The sequence below is a fragment of the Acartia tonsa genome, chromosome 8 (genome assembly GCF_053477335.1).
Source record: "Acartia tonsa isolate MP-2025a chromosome 8, ASM5347733v1, whole genome shotgun sequence".
Taxonomy (NCBI): domain Eukaryota; kingdom Metazoa; phylum Arthropoda; class Copepoda; order Calanoida; family Acartiidae; genus Acartia; species Acartia tonsa.
In genome coordinates, this window is record NC_137267.1 from 19231765 (window position 1) to 19255487 (window position 23723).

Genomic DNA, 23723 nt, shown 5'->3' on the forward strand with positions numbered 1-23723 from the left:
CTGTTGTAAGTTGAAATTGTCCTAATTAAATTCCACACGGGTCTAGCTATGGTCATCAACAATTAACAAAACATTTTACAACTTCTGCAAAAAAAAATCAAGAAATAACAATAAGATACATAATCAAACAACTTTATTTGAAAAATAACAAAATGCGCCAAATTAAAATTTCTTCTTTTGCTTTTTGTAAATCTTCTGATAGTCTCCTTCTTGCGTGGCAAGCCCGTTGAGAATTCTCTTGGTTTTTTCCATCCTGTCCTGGTCCTTGAGCTTCTGTTCCTGGAATTTCCTGGCGGATAGGAAGGCCATGTCCTTTCTGATCTCCTTCCTGGCTCCCTTCTTTTCTTGTCGTACCTGAATTAGGAAAACATGTAATACATGATATGTTCTTGTAAATATTTTGTAAACAATAAATTACCATGATGATTAATCCATTAAAATAACGAGAATCCATAAAGAAAGGTAAATTATTGAAAACTGTATCATCCTATATAAAGTAGTAAGTTTTTTGCCTGAAGATTTAGATTTCCATAACTACTGAACTGAATGAGCTCTATTTTAGTGAAGCTTCCAATATGATCCAAGGTGGTTTAAGGCAATTTTTTTATATTTATTTAAGTCTTATGAGGGTTTCTAGATTTTTCTGCCTTCTATACCCTATCAAACATAGTCCCTAGATGCCAGGGGCGTATCCTCTAGTAAATAATAAAATACCTGGTAACGTAATTTTTGCATTTCCTTAACATCTTTATCACCATCTCTCCTTCTTGCGTTGGGATCAAAGTTGTCCTCAATCTCCGGATCCAGCTGTTTAATCAGCCTCAGTGGTTTGGCAGGGCGCACGATAGCACCAGTTTTGGCGGGAAGCGCGTCATATTTTGCTTCGATTTCGCGCATTTTTTCTGCCACGAGGTCGTGTAACTTTTCTTTGCTTATATGTTTGATTGATTCTATCACAGGTGCAAATATTTCGTGTACGGAGGGTAGTTTAGCGTAAAGATCAAGTAATTTCAGCGTAATATCACTTGCAGCACTTAAGCATTGTGTCCTAAACATATCATCAACACCTTTCACTGAAGTAACATCACTTAGTCTTAATTTAGCCAGTGATTCGGCGCTAACTTTTTGTGACACCACCAGTAGTTTACCGCCCCGGCAAGGTGGCGGCGGAAATTTACCGGTTGGTAGGGTTTCCATGCTGACAAAGAAAATTCCCGCCAAAAAGTTGATCAGCTCGGGTGAATATCTTTTTGAGAGGAGGCTGGATTCTGTTAAGAAAGAGGCCAAGAGAAGGCCGGAGGCAAAACTGGCACGGTCTGTGGGTCGGGCACTAACAATAGAAAAAAATATTTATTATTGTGTCCTAAGCTTAGTTTAGGTAATTCCAGAGATCTTAAGGTATAAAAGATTGTTCGATAATATAATATGACAGATAAGAACAATCAAAATTTTCCGTTCCGTAAAACAAAAATTTTTACTGAAAAGTATGAACACTACAGTCCTCGCTCTAGAAACAACCAATCAAATTTAAGAAAGTAACCATGTTAATTGATTGAGGAGTATTATTTCTTAAAAAATTAACCCCAACCAAAAACATTTTTGAAAATACAGTGTGTTTTTTTATGAGAACTTTTTTGAAAGCAATTTTACCCCACTTATAGTTATCAGAATTTAATGATTAATGGCTTATTTTATTCGTTTTTTAAGGGAAATTATGAAACAACTAAAACAAATTACAGTTTTTGTTGAAAAAGTACAGTAAAGTTGAAAATTAAAAACTTAGGTGACAACATCTAAAAATGGTTTTAGCGCATTTTTCTTATGCTCAAAATTGGATTTTCAGTAGTCGACTTTGGGGGGCCAGTACTTTCTCCCTGATTGAGATATGGCCTTCAAACTTTGACCTATTCTAGTACATGTCCCCAATAGTATCTGTATAAATTTATAGCTCTATATCTCAACTTTGAAGCGTTTTGCAGCCATTCTTGCAAAAGGTAGAATATTTGAACATAAGAAAAATGCGCTAAAACCATTTTTAATTTTAATTTTCAACTTTACTGTACTTTTTCAACAAAAACTGTGATTTTTTTGGTTGTTTCATAATTTCCCTTAAAAAACGAAGAAAATAAGCCATTAATCATTAAATTCTGATAACTATAAGTGTGGTAAAATTGCTTTCAAAAAAGTTCTCATAAAAAAAAAAAACACTGTATATTAGCTTTAGCCACCCGTACCTCCAAAAAAAGTTAGTAGTGCCAGAAGCACCCCAAAGTTTTCTTCATTGTACAAAAGCTCTTATTTTTTTTCTTATCTCACATTTTTTGGAATTTTTACACCAAAATATGGGTAAAAACTGCTTTAACTAAATGAAATTCTTAGCAATTATTGTACCTGGAAAGTATCTGGAGGCAAAATACAATTGTAGGAGTTACCACAGGATGCCTGAAATCGCTGGCAGGAAAGAGAAGGAATACCAGCCGGATGAATATCAATGTGTCCAGACCTGGCATCTGCTTTCTACCCTCGCTATCGTCAAAACTCTCATATTTTTCTTTTATAACTTCCTAAACATATAAAATCTTCTATAAAATATGATTAGACTAATAGACTTAAAACAAAATAAAGGTTAACATCCGTAAATATTTTGCTAAGTAAATTGTATTTAAAAAATATTCTAATTATCAGGGAGGGAGGGACATTGGACTATTTATTACACAAGTCTCCAAAGTCTCATAAAACGTTGAATTAACATCTTTGGGGACTTTTATTAAATTTCCATTGGTTGTTTTATTAGGTTGAGAGTCCTAAGGTTTCAACTACTAATTGTTACCTACAGAAGGGGTAATTTTGTGCATCATCATTGGGGATGTACATAAATTTTTTGTCCATTGATTCCCTTAAATCTATGAGAATAATTCATATATATATATTGTATATTATGTATAACTATAATTTTCAGATAATAATGTTTCCAAACTACACGATTAAAATCAACATTTCTTCACATATTGCCTGTCAGAAAGGGGGGGGTTTTTAATGCAACCATCTCGTAATCAGTGATTAAATGGCACTTAGAATTCGAATTTCGATCTGAAATTTTGCATGAATAATCCTTGGTAGGTCTATTTTCCCTAAATCGAACAAAAAGTTGGAAAACTAACGGCTGGCGGCTGGCAGCTCAGCCGTTTAGCCGTTTTTTGCCTATTTTCAGGGCAAATTCATCATTAATTACGTAGGAATCAACTTTTAAAAACATATTTTGGGTTTAATTCATGGTAAATGATAGCAATAACGATTTTTTAAATTTCTAGTACCAGCTGCTAAACGGCTAGAACCGGCTGAAAACGGCTGGGAGCTGCCAAGAGTATGAAGGGTAGATATGGGTTGTGACGTATCTAGGGGTAGGTTTTTATGGCTGCTGAGCTCAAAAATACTACCAAAAATAGTGGCGGCCCATCCATATGGCAGCTGGGTAACAGCTGCAGCTCAGCTGGGAGCGGCCAAGAGTAGAATGAGTAGATAGGGCTTGTGACGTGTCTAGGGGTAGGTTTTTAAGGGTGCTGAGCTCAAAAATACTACCAAAAATAGTGGCGGCTTATCCATATGGCAGCTGGGTAACAGCTGCAGCTCAGCTGAGAGCGGCCAAGAGTAGAATGAGTAGATAGGGCTTGTGACGTGTCTAGGGGTAGGTTTTTATGGCTGCTAAGCTCAAAAATACTACCAAAAATAGTGGCGGCCTATCCATATGGCAGCTGGGTAACAGCTGCAGATCAGCTGGGAGCGGCCAAGAGTAGAATGAGTAGATAGGGCTTGTGACGTGTCTAGGGGTAGGTTTTTATGGCTGCTAAGCTCAAAAATACTACCAAAAATAGTGGCGGCCCATCCATATGGCGGCTGGGTAACAGCTGCAGATCAGCTGGGAGCAGCCAAGAGTAGAATGAGTACATAGGGCTTGTGACGTGTCTAGGGGTAGGTTTTTATGGGTGCTGAGCTCAAAAATACTACCAAAAATAGTAACGGCCCATCCATATGGCAGCTGGAAGCAGCCAAGAGTAGAAAGAATAGATAGGGATTGTGAGGTGTCTATGGGTAGGTTTTTATGGGTGCTAAGCTCAAAAAAAACTACCAAAAATAGTGGCGGCCCATCCATATGGCAGCCGGGAAACAGCTGCAGCTCAGCTGGGAGTGGCCAAAGGTAGAATGAATAGATAGGGCTTGTGATGTGTCTGGGTAGGTTTTTATGAATGCTGAGCTCAAATTTCTACCTACCAAAATAGTGGTGGTCTATCCATATGGTTGCTGGGTAACAGGGGTATGTTTGGGCTCAAAAATACTATCAAAAATAGTGGCGGCCCATCCATAATCCATATTGCAGCTTGGTAACAGCTGCAGCTCAGCTGGGAGCAGCCAAGAATAAAATGAGTACATAGGGCTTGTGGCGTGTCAAGGGGTAGGTTTTAATGGGTGCTAAGCTCAAAAAAACTACCAAAAATAGTGGTGGCCCATCCATATGGTTGCTGGGTAACAGCTGCAGCTGTGCAGTAAACCGTTGTTTAAGACTCAGCTGTTAGCACTTTTTGGGACTATTAAAGGATAACCAAATATTGAATATTTCAGTATTGATTTAGTTGTTAAACAGCTGAAATCGGCTAAGAACAGTTATCAACAAATAAAAGTAAAAGTTTAAGACATAGGTAGCTTGTGATGTGTGGGGTAAATTTTTATAGGTATCAAGCATATTAATACTCCCCAAAAATAGTAGGGCCCATCCATATGCATCAGGGTAACGGCTGCTGCTCAGCTGTAGCTGTTACCCAGCGACCATATGGATGGGCCTCACTATTATTGGTAGTATTTTAGAGCTCAACACCCCCATAAAAAGTTAAAAACCTACCCCTAGAAATGTCACATGCTATATCTACAACATATACTTTTGGCTGTTGATAACTGTTTTCAGAATTAAAAAAGTGTTACTAGTAATATGTCCATGAAATAAAGTTATAATGTTAATTAGGAGAAGTTTAATTCTACTGAAATAATAGGTATATTTTTTTATATTCTTCACACGTCACAAGCCCTATGTACTCATTTTACTCTTGGCTGCTCCCAGCTGTTACCACCAAGCTGCAATATGGATGGGCTGCCACTATTTTTGGTAGTATTTTTGAGCTCAGACCTACCCCTGTTACCCAGCAACCATATGGATGGACCACCACTATTTTTGGTAGTAATTTTGAGCTCAGCATTCATAAAAAAAACTACCCCTAGACATGTCACAAGCCCTATCTACTCATTCTACTCTTGGCCGCTCCCAGCTGAGTTGCAGCTGTTACCCAGCTGTTATATGGATGAGCCGCTACTATTTTTGGAAGTATTTTTGAGCTCAGCAGCCATAAAAACCTACCCCTAGACATGTCACAAGCCATATCTACCCTTCATACTCTTAACAGCTCCCAGCCGTTTTCAGTCGGTTCTAGCTGTTTAGCAGCTGGTACTAGAAATTTTAAAAATATTTATTGCTATCATTTACCATGAATTAAACCAAAAATAAGTTTTTAGGTAGCATAAAAACCTACCTCTAGACACATCACATGCCCTATCTACTCATTCTACTCTTGGCCGCTCCCAGCTGACCTGCAGCTGTTACCCAGCTGCCATATGGATGAGCCGCCACTATTTTTGGTAGTATTTTTGAGCTTAGCACCCATAAAAACCTACCCCTAGACACGTCACAAGCCCTATATACTCATTCTACTCTTGGCCGCTCCCAGCTGAGCTGCAGCTGTTACCCAGCTGCCATATGGATGAGCCGCCACTATTTTTGGAAGTATTTTTGAGCTCAGCAGCCATAAAAACCTACCCATAGACACGTCACAAGCCATATCTACCCTTCATACTCTTGGCAGCTCCCAGCCGTTTTCAGCCGGTTCTAGCCGTTTAGCAGCTGGTACTAGAAATTTAAAAAATGGTTATTGCTATCATTTACCATGAATTAAACCAAAAATAAGTTTTTAAAAGTTGATTCCTACGTAATTAATGATGAATTTGCCATGAAAATATGCAAAAAACGGCTAAACGGCTGAGCTGCCAGCCGCCAGCCGCTACTTTTCCAACTTTTTGTTCGATTTAGGGAAAATAGACCTACCAAGGATTATTCATGCAAAATTTCAGATCAAAATTCGAATTCTAAGTGCCATTTAATCACTGATTACGAGATGGTTGCATTAAAAACCCCCCCCTTTAATAAAAAAAAACCTACCTGCATACTTTTGGCTGCTTTGTCTGGGAACATAGCAGTCAGCTTGAATAACATGGGTATCAATGCGGAGATTGCCTGTTTTTATTATATCATAATAAAAACATTAAACATGTCTTTAAATTTTATTAAAAATTTTAGTAATATGAAAGTACCTAAATAAGTTTTAATTTTATATATGCAACAACTCTATGAATTGCGAGTAGGGAGGTTACATTGAACTAGTACCTAACCTTGTATAGCCACGTGATCTTATTTGTTGGAAAGAAAACTTTTGTGGTTGGTTATAAGCAATTAATTCCTATTTAATCAACCAATAATTCTTATCAAGGTGTATAACAACTCAAGGAATAATTTTGTTTGTCATAACTAGGGTTGTAGGTCTATATCAATTTATTGGCTATTGTCTTATCTCTCAAGATCCCTGGTAAATAAATTGCATCTGTATGTCTATAAGACGACAATTACTAATACAATCTATCTACCTTTAAAACAAAGGAACTTAATTGCAGTGCTACTTCTGGATAAAAATACAGAATTATGATACATTCCTTGAGGCCAATAAGCTCTAGGTTAAACTCTCCTTCCCCTTCCTCATCATAGGCTGTGGCGCAGTCATTCACAAATTGAAGCAACAGCGAGTAAAAGTCACTTAGCTTTTCCTAAACAGAACAAATATATGTAGTACCCATTGTAGTGCATTGATGCTTTGAATGCTCCCCCTCCCCCCATCTCTCCAATTATCCTATCTCCTTTAAAGCAAGAGGGCTAAAAATTGTATATGTCCCCGGCGCGGTTTGAATAAGAATTTCCTACTAGCCATAATCTGCTTCCTTCGCCCTTTTATTTAACAACCTTTGGCTTGTGTTCTTTTTACTTTTTACGGCTGAAATTTTCTTATTTTTGAAGCTAGAAACAATTTTTCAGGGTTGATCATTCTCATAAGAAATCTATAATTACCAAATTCTACCCAAAAAAACTATAATTTCTAACTTGTTTAATACACTTATTATAATAATGATTTACCTTATTACCATCTGCAAGACTAGGATGATTACATTTCAATATTCTATCAACTATTAAAACAATCTCATCCACTGAGCGGCCTAAATATTTACACCATTCTTACACAGACTAATAGTAATATTATAATAATTGGATTCTTTTTTAAGCACTTATTTCATTCTGTACAGATTTTCGAATATTTTTCATGACATTGACATTTTAAATATATTCCATTCACTATTATGTTAGATGTTTAAGTAAAATGTATCATATTATGAAATACTAATGACATTGAAACATTGCTAACACCGAATTATGCGTTTTAGTTAACAACAGCTAGACATAGTAGATAAAGGTAAAGTAATCAAAGAGAATATTGTTTAATAGGTACTACTGATAAATGAACTGCTTGCTAAAGCCAAAAATAAAAAGCAATCAATAAATATAAGGAAGGGATGGGCAAATTAAACAGATAAAATTTCTACTGAAAGCTAAAATTTTGTTTATAATAATTGGGAGTGTACAATAACATCAATCTATCGTTTATTGTCTTATCCCTTAAGATTCCTATAGTAAACATTACCTCTAACAATTTCACTGAACTCGGAGTAGGACTGTGGGACAGTGAACGAATACGGAATTTCAGCAGTTGCTTTTTCAATCATCTCTTTAGTCTCTGCGTCATATCTATCCTTCTCGTTGGGGGACATTTCATCAGCAGTTGGCTCAGCAGCATCCTAGAATGTTTGATTATTTGGATGCTTTCCATCAAGGTGACTAATCCCTCTAATTTTAGGCGAAAAGAGATTTTTTCCCCTATTCCTAGCCCATTTGGATTCCCTAACCCTGCGGGACTACCTAGTACAGTATAAGCTCCTCTGGTATTAGAAATAGATTTTATCAATTATCATGGGGCAGCGTTAGGGGTTGTCACATGGGTGTATATTCTGCAAATTTGACCCGGCTGAGGGGGGGGGGGGAGAATAAAAAATATGTAGTTGGGGGGGGGGGGGGGGGGGGAATTAAAAAATTAAGAGGACTGAAAGCATTTTTTTTCTACTTTTCTCCCCTCTTTGGTGAAAAAAAAACTAAAAAATGTGGAAGGGGGCATAATATGAATAAAATAAAGAGTTCTGAAAATATTTTTCCATTTTATCCCCTACCTTGCTGGAAAAAAACTAGGAGGGGAAAAAAATAAAAAAAATTGCAACAGGGGGAAAAAATGAATCTTGTGCAGAATATACACTCCTGGGTTGTCAACAGGCAACAATGAGTTGTTTACTAATACAATATTTAGCATAAATTTAGCGTAAAGGAATATTTACATCCCATGGTATTAAATAATCGAGCGATAGATTTTTTTTTCATTTTCAAATTCAAAATCGGTCCGACAGTTTCCTATAAGTAGGCAAGATTTATCGAATCGCAAAGGTCTGAACCTCATAGAACATTTCTGTACACTGAAACATATTTTTTCTCACGTTATCGTTCGATCATTTATTACCTTGGGTCTGTGATTTAAATATTCATTATGCTAAATTTTGTTTTATTAAGTAACTCATTTAGGGTAGTGCGGGGTTAATGCGGTCATCGGGTCAATTCCGGTCAAACGACCAACTTTTTTAAAACCGTTTTTTAACGGTGTTCTAAACGTTTGCAAGAGATCTTCAGAAATGCAAAGTTGTAGTTTATTGCCTATACTTTCATTTCTTACTTCAGCAAATTTTTGTCAAATCACTCCTTCTATGATTTTTTTGCCCTCAAAAAGTTGCAAAAAATTTGCAAAAAAAAATTTCAAAATAGGCCATGTTCAATCTAAAATTGTGAAAAAATGGTAAGTCCTATCGACCCCCGGGTTTTTGTAAAATGAAAGATATGGCATTCATTTATCGTTTGCAATTGGAGGCGTTGTTCTAACTTGATTTTTTCATAATTTTTTTTTCGTCTAAAAAAAATGGTCTATTCCGGTCACTTTTTTTTACTTTTTTTTATTACTGTATTTATAACTGTACTAGCGGCTTCGCCCCTAGCCTCTAGGGGCTTTGCCCAAGAGGTGATAAAAAAAAATTATTGCGAGAGACCATACAGGACCATGGAAACTCCTTCAAAAAAAAAAAAAAAAAAAAAAAAAAAAAAATGGGGGGGGATTTTTTGGTTTTTGGGGGGGTTGGGGGTGTCCCACCCCCCGAGAAAATAGCTTAAAACCACCACAGGACCAATAGGTAGATACCCTGAAGAGTAGAATCCGATCGGTTCAGTGGTTACCGAGATCTTAAGGGACAGACAGACAGACGGACGGACAGACGGTCAGACGGTCAGACGGACAGACGGACAGACGGACAGACAGACATCGTTCTACTTTGTATTATAGATAATACCCTAATGTTTTATTTAGGTGATCTGGAAGCATAAACAACCTAAATGCATGACCTAAGCTTTAATCATTGCCTTGCCTGTTGTGTGATGTACATTACTAGTCATTTTACTGCTTGTATTATGTCATGTTTTGTTGCCTAAGCTTTTCAATTTGTAAAGACATTAAAAATTTTTCAGACACATTTTTATAGTAATGGGAAGAGTATATCACCCAAAGGAACGCCTTAAATATTTTCCTGAAGATGTATCAGCTGCATTGGCTCATGTAAGAAGGGGTATGTCTATTAGAAAGACTGCTAGAAGATTTAAAATTCCATATGAAACCCTTGCATCTTTTTCGTATAAGAGGGTGTTCGAGATTTTTGCGCGGTTTTGATTTTTTATGTCAAATCGGCTAGGATTAAGCTAGAAAGGTGTTTAAGGTGTCTATAGAAAGCTCTTTGCATGTCATAACAAAAACTCCCCAAGATATGGGTTATATCTCCAAGATTTAGAGTACATATTCAAGATTTTGCATTTTCAAAATTCCTGTTGCATAAAATGTGTTGAAATATTAGAGTTAGACCCCATATCATTTCAAGTTAATTGTCAGGCATGTAATTTTGCATCTTTAGACACCTTAACCACCCTTGTAGGTCAATCCTAGCCAATTTGAGACAAGAAAAAATGTATCAAAAACTGCTGTCAAAACTGGCAGAATTTTTAAAATTAAAAATTTTTTGGGAAAAAATCACTTTTTTCAAGAAATTCCAAGACCTGCGAATCAGAAATTGCCTCTAATTTATGTATAAAGCTTAAAAAAAACCTAATCATATAATAAAAAGTATGATTTTTTTTAAAAAGTTTGCATGAAAAAAATTGATGTTTTTTTTGCGATTTTACCGACTTTTTTATAATGGGGAAAATGTGGTCAAAAAATTGTCTGATCTGCATGCGACTAATACTGTTAGAAAGCTAATGACCTCAGCTTTCTACTCATAGTTTAAAATGTTAAAAAAAATATTTTAAGAGGGTGTTCCACCCCCCCAAAGTCACCTGACCGAAATAGCCCCACCGGTGGGGTTATTCCGGTATAGGCCAACCGCCGCCCTTTAAACCGATTTTTTACCGACTTCTAGTTGCGAGATCTTAATGGGACCAAGACAGGCTTCTTCGTTGTTGCCATATCGTTCATTTGCACTCTTAAAAACCGGAAAAAGTTTTTGGGAAGTATGTTTTTTTTTACGTTGAAGCAAAAAATTGACCGGAATTACCCCGCACTACCCTATGCAAAAATTTTGTTTTATTTCTTAACTCATTTCAATTACAAGGTATGAAAAAAATTCCCAAAGCTTAATAAAAGAATATTTGTTTAAAGTCCTTTTCGTGACAACGCCTCAGGCTCTTAAGGGGCGTTCCGTCGCATTTTCACAGTAGATTTTCTCCTATTTCTAGCCCCTTCGGAGGGCTCTAACCCTGCGGGGCCAATTGCCTAACCCTACAGGGCAATCACCTAACCTAAAACAACCTATCAAAAGGTACTGTGAGAAAACGCCCCTTAAGAGACGTTGTCACGAAAGGGACTATACCCGAATATTTACTTAAACCACTTTTAGCTCTAAAATGATTATTTTACCTGTTCTTGTTCATCATCCCCTTCCAGATCTGAATAATTATCTTCTTCTTCCTCACTCTCTTCTTCACTATCTTCTAAAAATGGATGTAGAATATAGGTGGATATTATGACAGGAGAAAAATTGTCATCAATTTATGTTGCACTTTCCCCTCACTTTTATTGGTCGGGCCGTTTATCCAGTATGTAGGGAGGGGATGGGGTAAAGGAGGGGGATAGATCATTATTTAAGCCCGCTACAGAGTTCACTTTATTATAATACATGCAAATCTGGTGAAAGATCCAAGTAATAATATATCCAATTCATTCTTCTAAATAGGAAACATGGAGGTCAAAATAGAATATTTAATTCAGCGCAGTTCGCTTCAAAGTGCCTAATCGAAACATGAACCCCCACCACCTTATTTATAAACTAGCGACTATGCTCCTAGAGGCTTCTAGGGTCACTTGAGTGGGGATTATAATTATGAGGTATTTACTAGTTATACCCTTTAACCTTCCCCCTATGTATCTATCAAAAATAATACCTTGTTCTCCATCACTGCCACCGTCCTCCTCTTGTTCCTCATCTCCATTTTCATCCTCACTGTCATCATTAATATGTTTTTAAATGGACAATGGACGAAAAATTTGTTTACTAAAACACGACAAACAAAATTACCACTTTAGTAAATTAGAATAGATATATAGGTTGAAAATTTGTAATACTAATTTTGAAACCAACCAATAAAATTTCAATAAAACTATCCAAAGTTTTGATTCAACCAATAAAATAACTTGAGAGTAAAACTTTGAGTACCAGTGTAATTTAATGTCCAAAGCGAAGCTTTCTAACAAGTTTGGCCTATTTGTTCATTTGTATGAGTAATCCTTGGTCGGTATATTTTTACTAAATCGAACAAAAAGTTGAAGTTTATGGGCAAATCTATCATAAAGAGGGGGTGCGTAATGACATCTATTCTTAATCCGTGAGCAAAATGGTCTAAATATAGAGCTAGACCCTTCAAACTTGGTATATAAGCCTAGTCCTATAGGTATTACATCTAAATGGCAAAAAAATCCAAAAAATTTTGTTTTAAGGTTAGGTTAGGTAAGAAAAACCCTGCGGAAATGGGGTTTTTAGGCTTTTTTGGTCTATTTTAATGTGAAAACTTACCTTAAATTGTTTTTTTCTTAGGGTTTTAACTTAAATACACTGTGTCTATTCACAAGGACATTATTTAAGATGATATAGCAAGTTGGGGACCGACCCTAGGGGGCTAGGTGGGTGGCCCGCAGGGGTTAAGTGCATTTTTCCCAATATACATGTTGTGACACATCAAATTATAGGTTTTTGAGGTCAAGGAACTCAAATTCAGAGCTATAATAAGCATTAGACTAATCTGAAGCTAGCCCCAGCGGGCTAGGTTGGTGGCCCGCAGGGGTTAAGTGCATTTTTTCCAATATATATCTTGTTATATATCAAAATATAGGTTTTTTAGGTCAAGAAACTCAAATTCTGAGCGAAAATTAGCATTAGACTAACCTAAAGCTACCCCCCCCCCCCTCGGGCTAGGTTGGTTTTCTGCAGGGCTTAAGAGCATTTACCTAACCTAACCTAAAAACTTACTGATATTTTTACAGGTTTTTTTCGGTACTTGCTTACATGTGGTAGACTGGAGCACCGAAACCCCCCCCCCCCCCGCTTATTTTTGCCAAAAATTAAAAATAAGGGGGGGGGTAGTTTTTTAATGTCTGGAAAACGGCAAGGAGGAAAAGTGCTCAGCAAGGCAAAGACTTAACCCCCCCCCTTAATTTTGAAGAAAATCAAAAATAAGGGGGGGGGGGGGTAGTTTTTTCACTATGCAACACGCTAGAAAGTTGAGTGAGGTAAATCAAGAAAATCCAGTATACCAGAGGGGAAACCTTATTACAGGGATATTCATGTTTTGGGGCATAATTTCCTTATTTATTTTTTGCGCAAAATTAAAACCTTTTACTGGCCCCCCTCCTCCTTATTTTCTGTTCAGGGATACATCAATTACTAAAATCAGTCAATAAATAAGGAAATTATGCCCCAAAACATGAATATCCCTGTAATAAGGTTTCCCCTCTGGTATACTGGATTTACTTGATTTACCTCACTCAACTTTCTGGCGTGTTGTACAGTGAAAAAACTACCCCCCCCTTATTTTTGATTTTCTTCAAAATTAAGGGGTGGGTTAAAAACTACCCCCCCCTTATTTTTGATTTTTGTCAAAACTAAGCGGGGGGTTAAAAAACTACCCCCCCCTTATTTTTGATTTTTGTCAAAACTAAGCGGGGGGGGGGGGGTTTTCGGTGCTCCGGTCTTCACATTTAAGCAAGCACCTTTTTATCTGTGTCTATTAATGAGGACTTTATTTAAGATGATCCAGCAAGTTGGAGACTGACCCCAGCGGGCTAGTTGGGTGGCCCGCAGGGGTTAAGGGCATTTTTCCCAATATATATGTTGTGATACATCAAATTATAAGTTTTTAGGTCAGTAACTCTAATTCAGAGCTAGATTTAGCATAAGACTATTCTAAAGCTAGCCCCAGCAGGCTAGGTTGGTGGCCCGCAGGGGTTAAATGCATTATTTTCCAATATATATCTTGTTATATATCAAAATATAGGTTTTTAAGGTCAAGAAACTCAAATTCAGAGCTAAAATTGTCATAATGCAGTACATACTTTTGAAAAATTTTAATTAACCCCCTGCGGGCCTTACTTCTAGCCTCCCTGGGTCAGCCTCCTGTATGAAGATTCTAGGTTAGGTTTAGTAAAATGCATTTAAGCCTTGCAGGCAACCCGCCTAGCCCGCAGGGGCTAGCTTCAGATTAGTCTGATTCTATTATTAGCTCTAAATTTGAATTTCTGGACCCAAAAAACCTATAATTTTGTGTATGACAGCACATACTTTTTAAAAATGCACTTAACCCCTGCGGGCCACCCATACTTAATAATGTTCTCTTAAATAGACACAGCTTATTCCAGAAAAAACCCTAAAAAAAACAAGTAAGGTTCTAGGTTAGGTTAGGTAAAATGCACTTAAGACTTGCAGGCAACCCACCTAGCCCGCTGGGGCTAGCTTCAGATTAGTCTGATACTTTTATTAGCTGTAAATTTGAGTTTCTTGACCTAATAAACCTATAATTTGATATATGACAACACATACTTTTTAAAAAAATGCATTTTACCCCTGCGGGCCACCCACCTAGCCCGCTGGGGTCGGTCTTTGACTTGCTGGATCATCTGAAATAAGGTCCTCATGAATGGACAGTTTTTTTTGAGAAAAAAAACGAGAAAAAAAATATTAAATGTAAGTTTTTAGGTTAGGTTAGTTAAAATATACTTAAGCCCTGTGGGAAAACCACCTAGCCCGCTGGGGTTAGCTTCAGATTATTCTAATGCTTATTTTAGCTCTTAATTTGAGTTAACTGACCTAAAAAACCTATAATTTGATGTATCACAACATATATATTGGGGAAAACGCACTTAACCCCTGCGGGCAACCCACCTAGCCCGCTGGGGTCGGTCCCTGACTTGCTGGATCATCTTAAATTAAGTCCTCATTAATAGACACAGTTTATTCAAGAAAAAAACCTGTGAAAATATAAGTAAGTTTCTAGGTTAGGTTAGGTAAATGCTCTTAAGCCCTGCAGAAAACCAACCTAGCCCGGGTGGGTTAGCTTCAGGTTAGTCTAATGCTAATTTTTGCTTAGAATTTGAGTTTCTTGACCTAAAAAACCTATATTTTGATATATAACAAGATATATATTGGAAAAATTGCACTTAACCCCTGCGGGCCACCAACCTAGCCCGCTGGGGCTAGCTTCAGATTAGTCTAATGCTTATTTTAGCTCTGAATTTGAGTTCCTAGACCTAAAAAACCTATAATTTGATGTATCACAACATATATATTTGGAAAAATGCACCTAACCCCTGCTGGCCACCCACCTAGCCCCCTTGGGGCGGTCCCCGACTTGCTGAATCATCTTAAATAATGTCCATATGAATAGATACAGTGTATTTAAGTTAAAACCCTAGGAAAAAAGAATTTAAGGCAAGTTTCCACTTCAATATAGACCAAAAAAAGCCTAAAAACCCCATTTCCGCAGGGTTTTTCTTACCTAACCTAACCTTAAAATAAAAATTTTTATATTTTTTTGCCATTTAGATGTAATACCTATAGGACTAGGCTTATATACCAAGTTTGAAGGGTCTAGCTCAATATTTAGACCATTTTGCTCACGGATTAAGAATAGATGTCATTACGCACCCCCCCCCCCCTTACGTAGGAATCAACTTTTTGAATCATAGTTTTGCTTTAAATCATGTGAAATGATACACACAAAAAAAAACATTTTTTAAATTTCTGGTACCAGCAACTACCGGCTAGAAACGTTTGAAAACGTTTTGGAGCGGCAAAGAGCATTATGTGGAGATAGGTTTCGTGATGGATTTGCCTTGAAAATAGCCAAAAAAATGGCTAAACTGCTGAGCCCCCAGCCGTTAGACGTTACTTTTCCAACTTTTTGTTCGATTTAAGGAAAATAGACCTATTAAAGAATACTCATGCAAAATTTCAGATCGAAATTCGAATTCTAAGTGCCATTTACACATTGATTACGAGATGGTTGCACTTGCATTAATCCCCCCCCCCCCCTCTCCTTACATATCAAAAATGTAGATTGTATCATTGTAGATAGCAATCTTACAACCGATTAAAAATATAAATTCTACACAAAAAAGAGAGGCAAAATTAGACATTTATGTGATTTATACATAATAATTTCTTAGCCACGAGGCCATAGACATTAAAACCCGCCAAATATGTTAACTGTCTATTTGCCATTTATGTAAAATTAAAACAAATTTGGAACTGGAGAAACATATTAATATCATTCCTGTTTTCTTCACTGGCAGCATTCAGCAGCTGTTCTAGAAGTATTTTCTTCTCGGATTTACTCATTCGGTTCTTGCCGTCCCCAAGGTCTTCTACCCCAACAATACCTGGAAGGATTTAATTTGAAGCTCTTTTGAAATAAATTGAAAACAGGGAGAAACAGATAGATTTTCGTGTTTGTTAAGTCAGGAAAGGTTATATTGGGAACAGGGTAGTCCTGCTGGGTAATAGCCTTTGAAGCAAAATATCTTGGATACTGAGTGTCCGATAATCCGATTTGGCTAAAATTTTCAGTGAAGCCTAGTATATATTAATATGACAAAACAATGAAGATTCTGATTGGTTCAAAAGAAAATATAAAATCTTCCCTAATTTTTGTGTTGCTTTTTCTCTTTAAAATTAAAATTAAGTTTTACCTAATGTTATTTGTTTTTTAAAAAATCCTATAAAAAAATCGTTGTCAGATAGAATTACCTATGCTTTTAAGGGAAAAAGTTTAGTGATAGTTTAAAGCTCACACCTTTGAAGCAAAGCACCTAGAGGCTAGGGGAAAGGCACTAAAACATGATTATACCTGAAATTTCTTGTTTAGTATTATCTGTCCTCTCACCACGCATTCTTCTTAATCTGTCAGCCTCGAGTTTCTCCAACCTTTCCTTCTCCTCCTTTATAGTCTCATTTGCTGTCTTTAACCTGAATTTACACAAAATGTTGTTGTTTGTAGCCCTGATTCTCTGAATTAGGGTTTAGATGCCTGCCCACGGAGACTGGATGTGAGACTCCTTTGACTAATCCTAATCCTAATTGTAATCTATGTTACATTACAAGCTGACCCACAATTCTCGTGGAAGCTACTTAAATATTACATCACCCTGGCCTAAAGTTTTTGCATGTGTTCCATATTAAGCCACCCAAATTAATGGCACTCTCATACGAGGAGCATGGACGAGATTGATTGATTGAGCATGGACGAGATTGATTGATTGAGCATGGACGAGGGAAAGCATGAATAAAGCTGCTTGATTTTTAGAATTCTAACTTCCTACAAATCTCCCTCCTTACAACTTTAGGGCATTTCAGGGCAGGTTGCGTGGTCATAATCTGACAAATGAAATTGCGACAGCATTTGTCAACCAAGTGCAAAGTATATGTAAAAAAATATTTTCCATTTTTCCCCTTCCTTGCTTGAAAAAAAACCCAAAAGAAGTGCAAATCAGCCACAAATTGTGGATAGAAGTTTATTACAGAAAAAGTATTATTATTAATCGTTTTTTAAAATTGATTAACGAATAAAAAGTAAAGTAATTACCCAGTTCCTTCAACGAGGAGTAGGACAGACAAACGGGCGGACATACTAAAGTTATAACTTATGGAAGCAGCTGAGCTACTTAGCAACCTAAATGAACCAACCTGTCTTTTCCCTGTGCACCCTTCTTCTCAAATCCAAGTTGCCTGACAAGACTGTCATAGGGATCCACATCCTGAGTGGCTTCTAAAAAGATTTGTTTAAGTCATTTTGTGTTTCTTTATTTAGCACATTAAAAAAAGATCAGTGGTGTACTGTATATTCTGCACAAGATTAATTTTTTCCCCTACTGCAAAATACCTTATTTTGCCCCTACTACCTATTTTTTCCATCAAATATGGAAAAATGTTTTCAGTACTCCATTTTATTTATTTTTTAACCCTTTCTGTTCCCTCATATTTTTCAATATTTTCCCCAAGAAGGGAGAAAATGTCTTCACTATTCTTCATTTTTTAAATTTTTTGCCCCACCCACACATCTTTTATTCTTTCCCCGCTTTAGCAGGGTAACCCATGCAGACTAAGAATATACATATTATATACCCCTAAAAACAGGGTTGGTAAAACCCGGTTTTTTTAAAAATAACCCAACCCAGTGGGTTTTATTAATAAAACCCGGTTTTTGGGGGTTTTGTTTGCATTTTTAAAAATGTTTTTCAAAGATTATTACCTAGAAATTTTTAAATATATAATATAAATCCTTATAATTAGGTAACAGGATGTTTGTCTGTACCAAAGGATCTCGCTGAATTGGTATGGTTCTCCTTTACAGGGTAGCTTTTCATAGGTCCAGGGAAGGTTTTTAACTATTTTGGGGTAGGGTACCAACACCCTCCAAAGAGAATCGCCCATAGAAAATCCCCCCCCCCAAAAAAAATTTCTTTTTCAACTCCTCCCTCCTCAAGTGCACCTGGAAGCCTCTAGGGGCGTAGCCACAGTATTAAATATTATCGGGGGGGGGGGGGGGGGTTTCTATGGGCAATATATTTAAGAGGGTGGTGGTACCCTCCCTCAAAGTAGTTATAAACCTTCCCAGGACCCGTGAGAAGCTACATTGTAATTATGTATTATATATAAAAATAAACAGTTAAAATGTATTTATACAATATTTAAACTAAAAAGATTTTATAATATTTATTAGTTACAGGGCGGCCACAAGGTTTTTTTTTAAAAAATCCGTACATTTCCGTCCATATAAAAAAAAAAATCCGTACATTTATCCGTACATTTCCGTACATTTTTATACTAGTAAATATAATATTTAGTAAAATGTCTCCGCAATGAATTGTGGTTTCTTACTACTGATCTGGTTCTGGGTAGCCTTGCAGGGTTTAGGCAACGCAGGTATTGGCCCCGTAGGGTTAGAGACCCCGCCTTAGCCATAGTAAAACATGGAGGGGGGTACCAGAGCTCAACAGCCATCTATGTGAAGAATCCATGGTGGAAACTAACTAATAATCGCCTATAGAACACCCTTTGTCCTTAGAGACTTGGACTAATATACCCTCCTCCGGAAAAAAGCAGGAATCTAAAGAGATAATACAATGGCCAAAAAATTGATTTACAGTCCCATTGCTGATAAACAAAATTATCCCTTCTGTTGATTACAATTAGTGAATGAAATGATTGGACACTTAACTTAATGAACCAACCAGGAAATTTTTAAAAAAGTTCCAAAGTTGTTGAGCCAACGAATAAGAAGGCTTTGGGGACTAGTGTAATAATAAGCCCAATGTCCCCTCCTTCCCTGGGTAAAAGTATTAGGTAGAATATGTAAGGCTGAGTTGGTTATCTTTACAGAAGTTTGTACCGAAGGATCTCACTAACCGCTGAACCGATATGGTTCTCCTTTACAGTCTAGCTTCTCAAAAGTCCTGTGATGGTTTATAGCTATTTTGGGGGAGGGTACCGCCAACATCCCAAAAGAAATCATCACTAGAAAATAGCTCCCCCCCTTAATTTTCTTGATATAAATGAAATTAAAAGTGGGGGAGAATCGATAACCTAGTGAGTAAAAAAGTGTTTTACTTCAATTCAAGAATGACAACATCCTTAAAAGCGAAGCTCAATTAGTCCTATTAAAGTAAAAATCTTGCCTGTAGCGAAGGATCTCGCTGACCACTGAACCGATATAGTTCTCTTACAGTGAAGCTCTTTATAGGTAATTAAATACTTTTAGGCTATTCTATTTTTATTGGTATTTTTATTAAGTCTGGGTATGGTTTTATGCTATTTTTCTGCTCTTTTATTTCCTTTCCAATACAAATTAACCAGATGATAGGGGCGCAGACGCTAGTCTAATATTCTATAATATATGCTTTTTAGAGCGAAGCTTTTTAAAATATGGTTGGACGGACGTTTGTCCTTGACAGTCAGCTTTTTTCGTTCATTAGTAGTTCATGTTAGAATTGTCCCATCGATTTAAAACTTTGCATGCTGATTTCTATAACAATAAGGTACCAGTTGGATAGCGTAGCAACTCTATAATCATTATCAGAAAGTCTGCATGTCCATTTAAAATATTTTTAACTTTTTTTCAACAACTTTTTGTATGAAACAATTATCCTATTTATTTGATTATACAGTATCCTGTATTTTTTTTTTGGGGGGGGGGGGAAGGGATATACTGGAAATCGAATATATCATTTAAATATGTTAAGGGATAAGGCAATAGACATTAAAATAATAAACATCATAAATGATGATAAACAAAATTACCCCTTCTGTATAAATGAATTTCTAATATGTTAGACACTTCTAGTTTGGAACTAATAAAAATTATCAATAGGAGGTTTAGTGGTTAGTGATATCCTTTAGTACAGACAGACAGATACACAAAGAGACTTTTATATAAGAATGACTCTTTTATAAATACTAACGGCTACGCCCCTAGAGGCCTCTAAGGGCACGTAATGTATTCTTTTTTCATCTGTTTTACTAACAAAAGTTATTTACGGCCGCTAGATGTGGTTAGTTTATTTTTTTTTTCGTTTTCTCTTGGGAGGGTAGTGGTACCCAACCCCAAAATAGCTGTAAACCTTCCCAGGACCTATAAGAATAAACAGAAATACAATCAAACAGATATCATTTTTATATCTGAATAATTCTTTCAAAAAAATACTGTTTTTAAGTAGAAGGGGGGGGGGGGAGCTAATCCTTTTTAATGAAAATAATAAACGTTCATGTGAATCGGTGAATTAATTGTTCATACAATATTCGCTAATTTGTATATAATGCATTCTTAACAGGGATCTAATGGGATAAGATAATGGCCGATAAATTGATGTAAATCCTCAATGTTAATACACAATATTGCCCCTTTTGTAGATGACAAGTGGTGGTTGAAACGTATATACACTCAACTTAATATACCATCCAATCAAAATTCATGAAAAGTCTTCTCATCTAAAAAACGAACTATGAAGAAATCAGGTGTCGCTTGCAGTAATTTTGTTATAATCATAATAAGACTGATTTTGATAAACTTAATTGAATATTTAAGAGAAGAATAATTAAACTTCTGGTACACCATTCTTGTCCTCTCTGGTTCCCGTGAAATCCAAATGTAACTTACAAATAATGATACATTTTACTTATTCATTGAGACCATAACACTATTATAACACATTCTAAAACCTTTGTAACTACAGTATCGTATGACAAATAGCTAAAATTACAATTTTTTTATTTTAAAATAGAATGTACCTACGGATTTTCCGTACACCAAAAATAAAAATCCGTACAATCCGTACATTTTTTTAGCACTTTTTTGAAAATCCGTACAATTCCGTAAATCCGTACATTGTGGCCACCCTGTAGTTATTTCAAAATGATACTCCTTATGAATCAAATTAGAGTTAACATTATCGAATAAAGGTACATTTTTAAAAACCCGGGTTTTTTTTGAGTTAAAAAATCCCCCAAAAAAACAAATTGGTTTTTTTATGCCAACCCTGTCTGAAAAAGATAAAAACTAATCCCAAGGAAAGGAGGGGACATTCGACTGTAAATTTTAATTGTCCCTTAAATCTTGAATTATTATATATCTTATTCGCTGGCTTAAAAACTAAAACTTTCGTGTCCGTACTTTTCCTTTTATAATTTCAATTTACAATTGGTTTAATTATGTTTATTAAAATTAGGGGTATTATTTAGCTTTCATTTTAAGACTATAATTTTCAGATATCATAAGGGATAAGAAAATGAATGTATAAATTACAATTCATTGTTCTCTCGCTCCCTATAATTTAAATTGGTAGGTAACAAATAAATAATTTGTTTAAGAAAATTATCATTTACCTGGATCAAACTTAGGCTTGGGCATCAATCCATAGCACTGTATGTTAGTAAGCATCTCCGCCCAGCCAGAGTCAAGCTTGTTCGTCTTCTCCTCGATCTCGGCCTCCAGCATTTGCTTCTCCGCCTTGCGAGCTTTCGACTCCTGTTAGCCATAGCAATAAACAAGAATATAAAGGGATAAGACAGCCGAGAAATCTCCAATAATGATACACAGAATTACGCCTTCTGTTGATTACAATTAGTGGCTAAAACGTCTAAACACTCAATTTAATACACCAACAAATAAAAATTTAATTAAAGTCCCAAAAGTTGTTAAACCAAAGAATTTGAAGCCAATTTGAAAGACGTTATATTTGTAAACATTATCTTTGCTTCTTGACTTATAGGCATTGATAGGTCATTGGTCTTCGAGTATTCCCTACAGCAACAAGTCAATAATCTAAAAGCAATAAGCCAGTTTTTTTTAAAATAAATCTACTTATTCCTATGGCCCTGCCTTGATGAGATTATCAATGAAGTCCTTGCGGTTGTTTCCCCTGCCCGACTTGAACTCGTCGTCCGCCCTGGTCATGAAGCCGCCGAAATGGGCCTCGCCGGTATACTCGGCGGTCAGAATACCCTCATCACCCTGAAATAAAAGAGTGACAAAATGGATAAAACAATGTTCTTGCTTATTTTTTCAAAGCATTGATAAACATAGTAACTTCTGATTTGAAATTGTTGTATAGCTTTTAAAATTTAAAAAAATTTTAAGAATTAAAAACTTAAACGAGAGCATGTTATCTCAGTACAAAAAGAAGGGGATTATTGAGTAAGTTTGGATACTTAATAGTCAAGTTCATAATATCAGTACTACCCTTATCCCAAGCTCCTCTGCGTAGAACGTCATTCATTACGGTGACTTAATTTGGGACACCTGCCATACTCGGCGAGGGTGAGGTAATAATGAGTAGCTCTCATGAGATAGCGGGTCAAGTCATAATGTGCTTGAACGTGGAGCTTGATAGCCCTAGTGGCTATACAAAAGTGTCTCAGCCTACTCCATGACTACTTAGGTCCAAACCCTAAGAAACTATGGTTAATCAATCAATCAATCAAAGTACAAAAATAATTTGAAGATTTTAAAGTTAATATGGTGTAAATTAGGGTTGGGCCGAGTATCCGGTTTGGCCGGATACTGGATATTGAAACTATCCAGATAACGCACATTTCTCGCACATTCGTAAGTTTGAATCGTGGAATAACATGAATTCCTCACCTCGTCATCGCTGCCAGGTTTTTCAAACTGATCAATTTCATCAATTTTGTGTCCTTTGTGTGTCAGCGTGTCGGCATCCCCAAGATTAAAGATTGAGCTGCGCCCTGCATTTTTCATTTTTTCTGATGTATACCTAAAATGGTTAATTTTATTAATCGATATATTATTACTTAAATGTTCCAGCAGAATTACATTTACTCTCGAAGTAATGCTCACAGCTGGCTAAAATAACGATCCTTACCCCCTCCTACTTAATGAACGAACTGACCAATAAATACTAGCCAGCTAATTTAACGACAATTTTCCCCTGTCAATATATCCTAGTATATTCTATATTCATCATTTTAGTCTGAAGCTAAAGCTAAAGCTAGGGACAAAGAAACTAATATCTTATACAATATAGTAATGCATGCTTGGTAAGATCTTAAAAAAGCTTTAACGTTGATCTTAACAAAAGCAGGATAGCAAGTTAAAACTGTACCTTGCGATCATTTTATCTTCAGCAGAAAGTTTGGCATTTTTCTCTCCAATTCTGTACACACACAATATTGCATTTTAGTGCATGAAAGGTTTAATTCCACGAAAAATATCTTTATAAAGTAAATTTTCAATTTTTCCGACTTTAAAAATTTGTGTATATATGAGAGAAATTTAAAAAATAGGTTGATGGTTTTTAAATAATCTATTCGATTACTTTTTTTGATTA

General features: G+C 36.1%; 2 protein-coding genes across 2 annotated transcripts in view; both read right to left on the reverse strand.

Moving 5' to 3' along the window:
- Positions 1 to 92, reverse strand: part of LOC145326510 (nardilysin-like) — a 50113-nt gene extending 50021 nt beyond the window's left edge. Inside the window, exon 1 of the mRNA XM_080169882.1 lies at positions 1 to 92. Within this exon, the coding sequence (XP_080026008.1) occupies positions 1 to 56 (56 nt within the window). The 5' untranslated portion in view covers positions 57 to 92.
- The window catches only part of LOC145326177 (nucleolar protein 14-like), a 24385-nt gene continuing 744 nt past the window's right edge, over positions 83 to 23723 (reverse strand). Inside the window, exons 3-18 of the mRNA XM_080169325.1 lie at positions 23499 to 23549; positions 23018 to 23150; positions 22256 to 22387; positions 21760 to 21901; positions 17566 to 17647; positions 16730 to 16848; positions 16157 to 16262; positions 11777 to 11835; positions 11253 to 11326; positions 7845 to 7998; positions 7283 to 7362; positions 6807 to 6918; positions 6260 to 6333; positions 2392 to 2564; positions 715 to 1330; positions 83 to 354 (exon numbers count right to left, since the gene is read on the reverse strand). Of these exons, the coding sequence (XP_080025451.1) occupies positions 163 to 354; positions 715 to 1330; positions 2392 to 2564; positions 6260 to 6333; positions 6807 to 6918; positions 7283 to 7362; positions 7845 to 7998; positions 11253 to 11326; positions 11777 to 11835; positions 16157 to 16262; positions 16730 to 16848; positions 17566 to 17647; positions 21760 to 21901; positions 22256 to 22387; positions 23018 to 23150; positions 23499 to 23549 (2299 nt within the window). The 3' untranslated portion in view covers positions 83 to 162. The remainder of the gene's footprint in view (positions 355 to 714; positions 1331 to 2391; positions 2565 to 6259; positions 6334 to 6806; positions 6919 to 7282; positions 7363 to 7844; positions 7999 to 11252; positions 11327 to 11776; positions 11836 to 16156; positions 16263 to 16729; positions 16849 to 17565; positions 17648 to 21759; positions 21902 to 22255; positions 22388 to 23017; positions 23151 to 23498; positions 23550 to 23723) is intronic.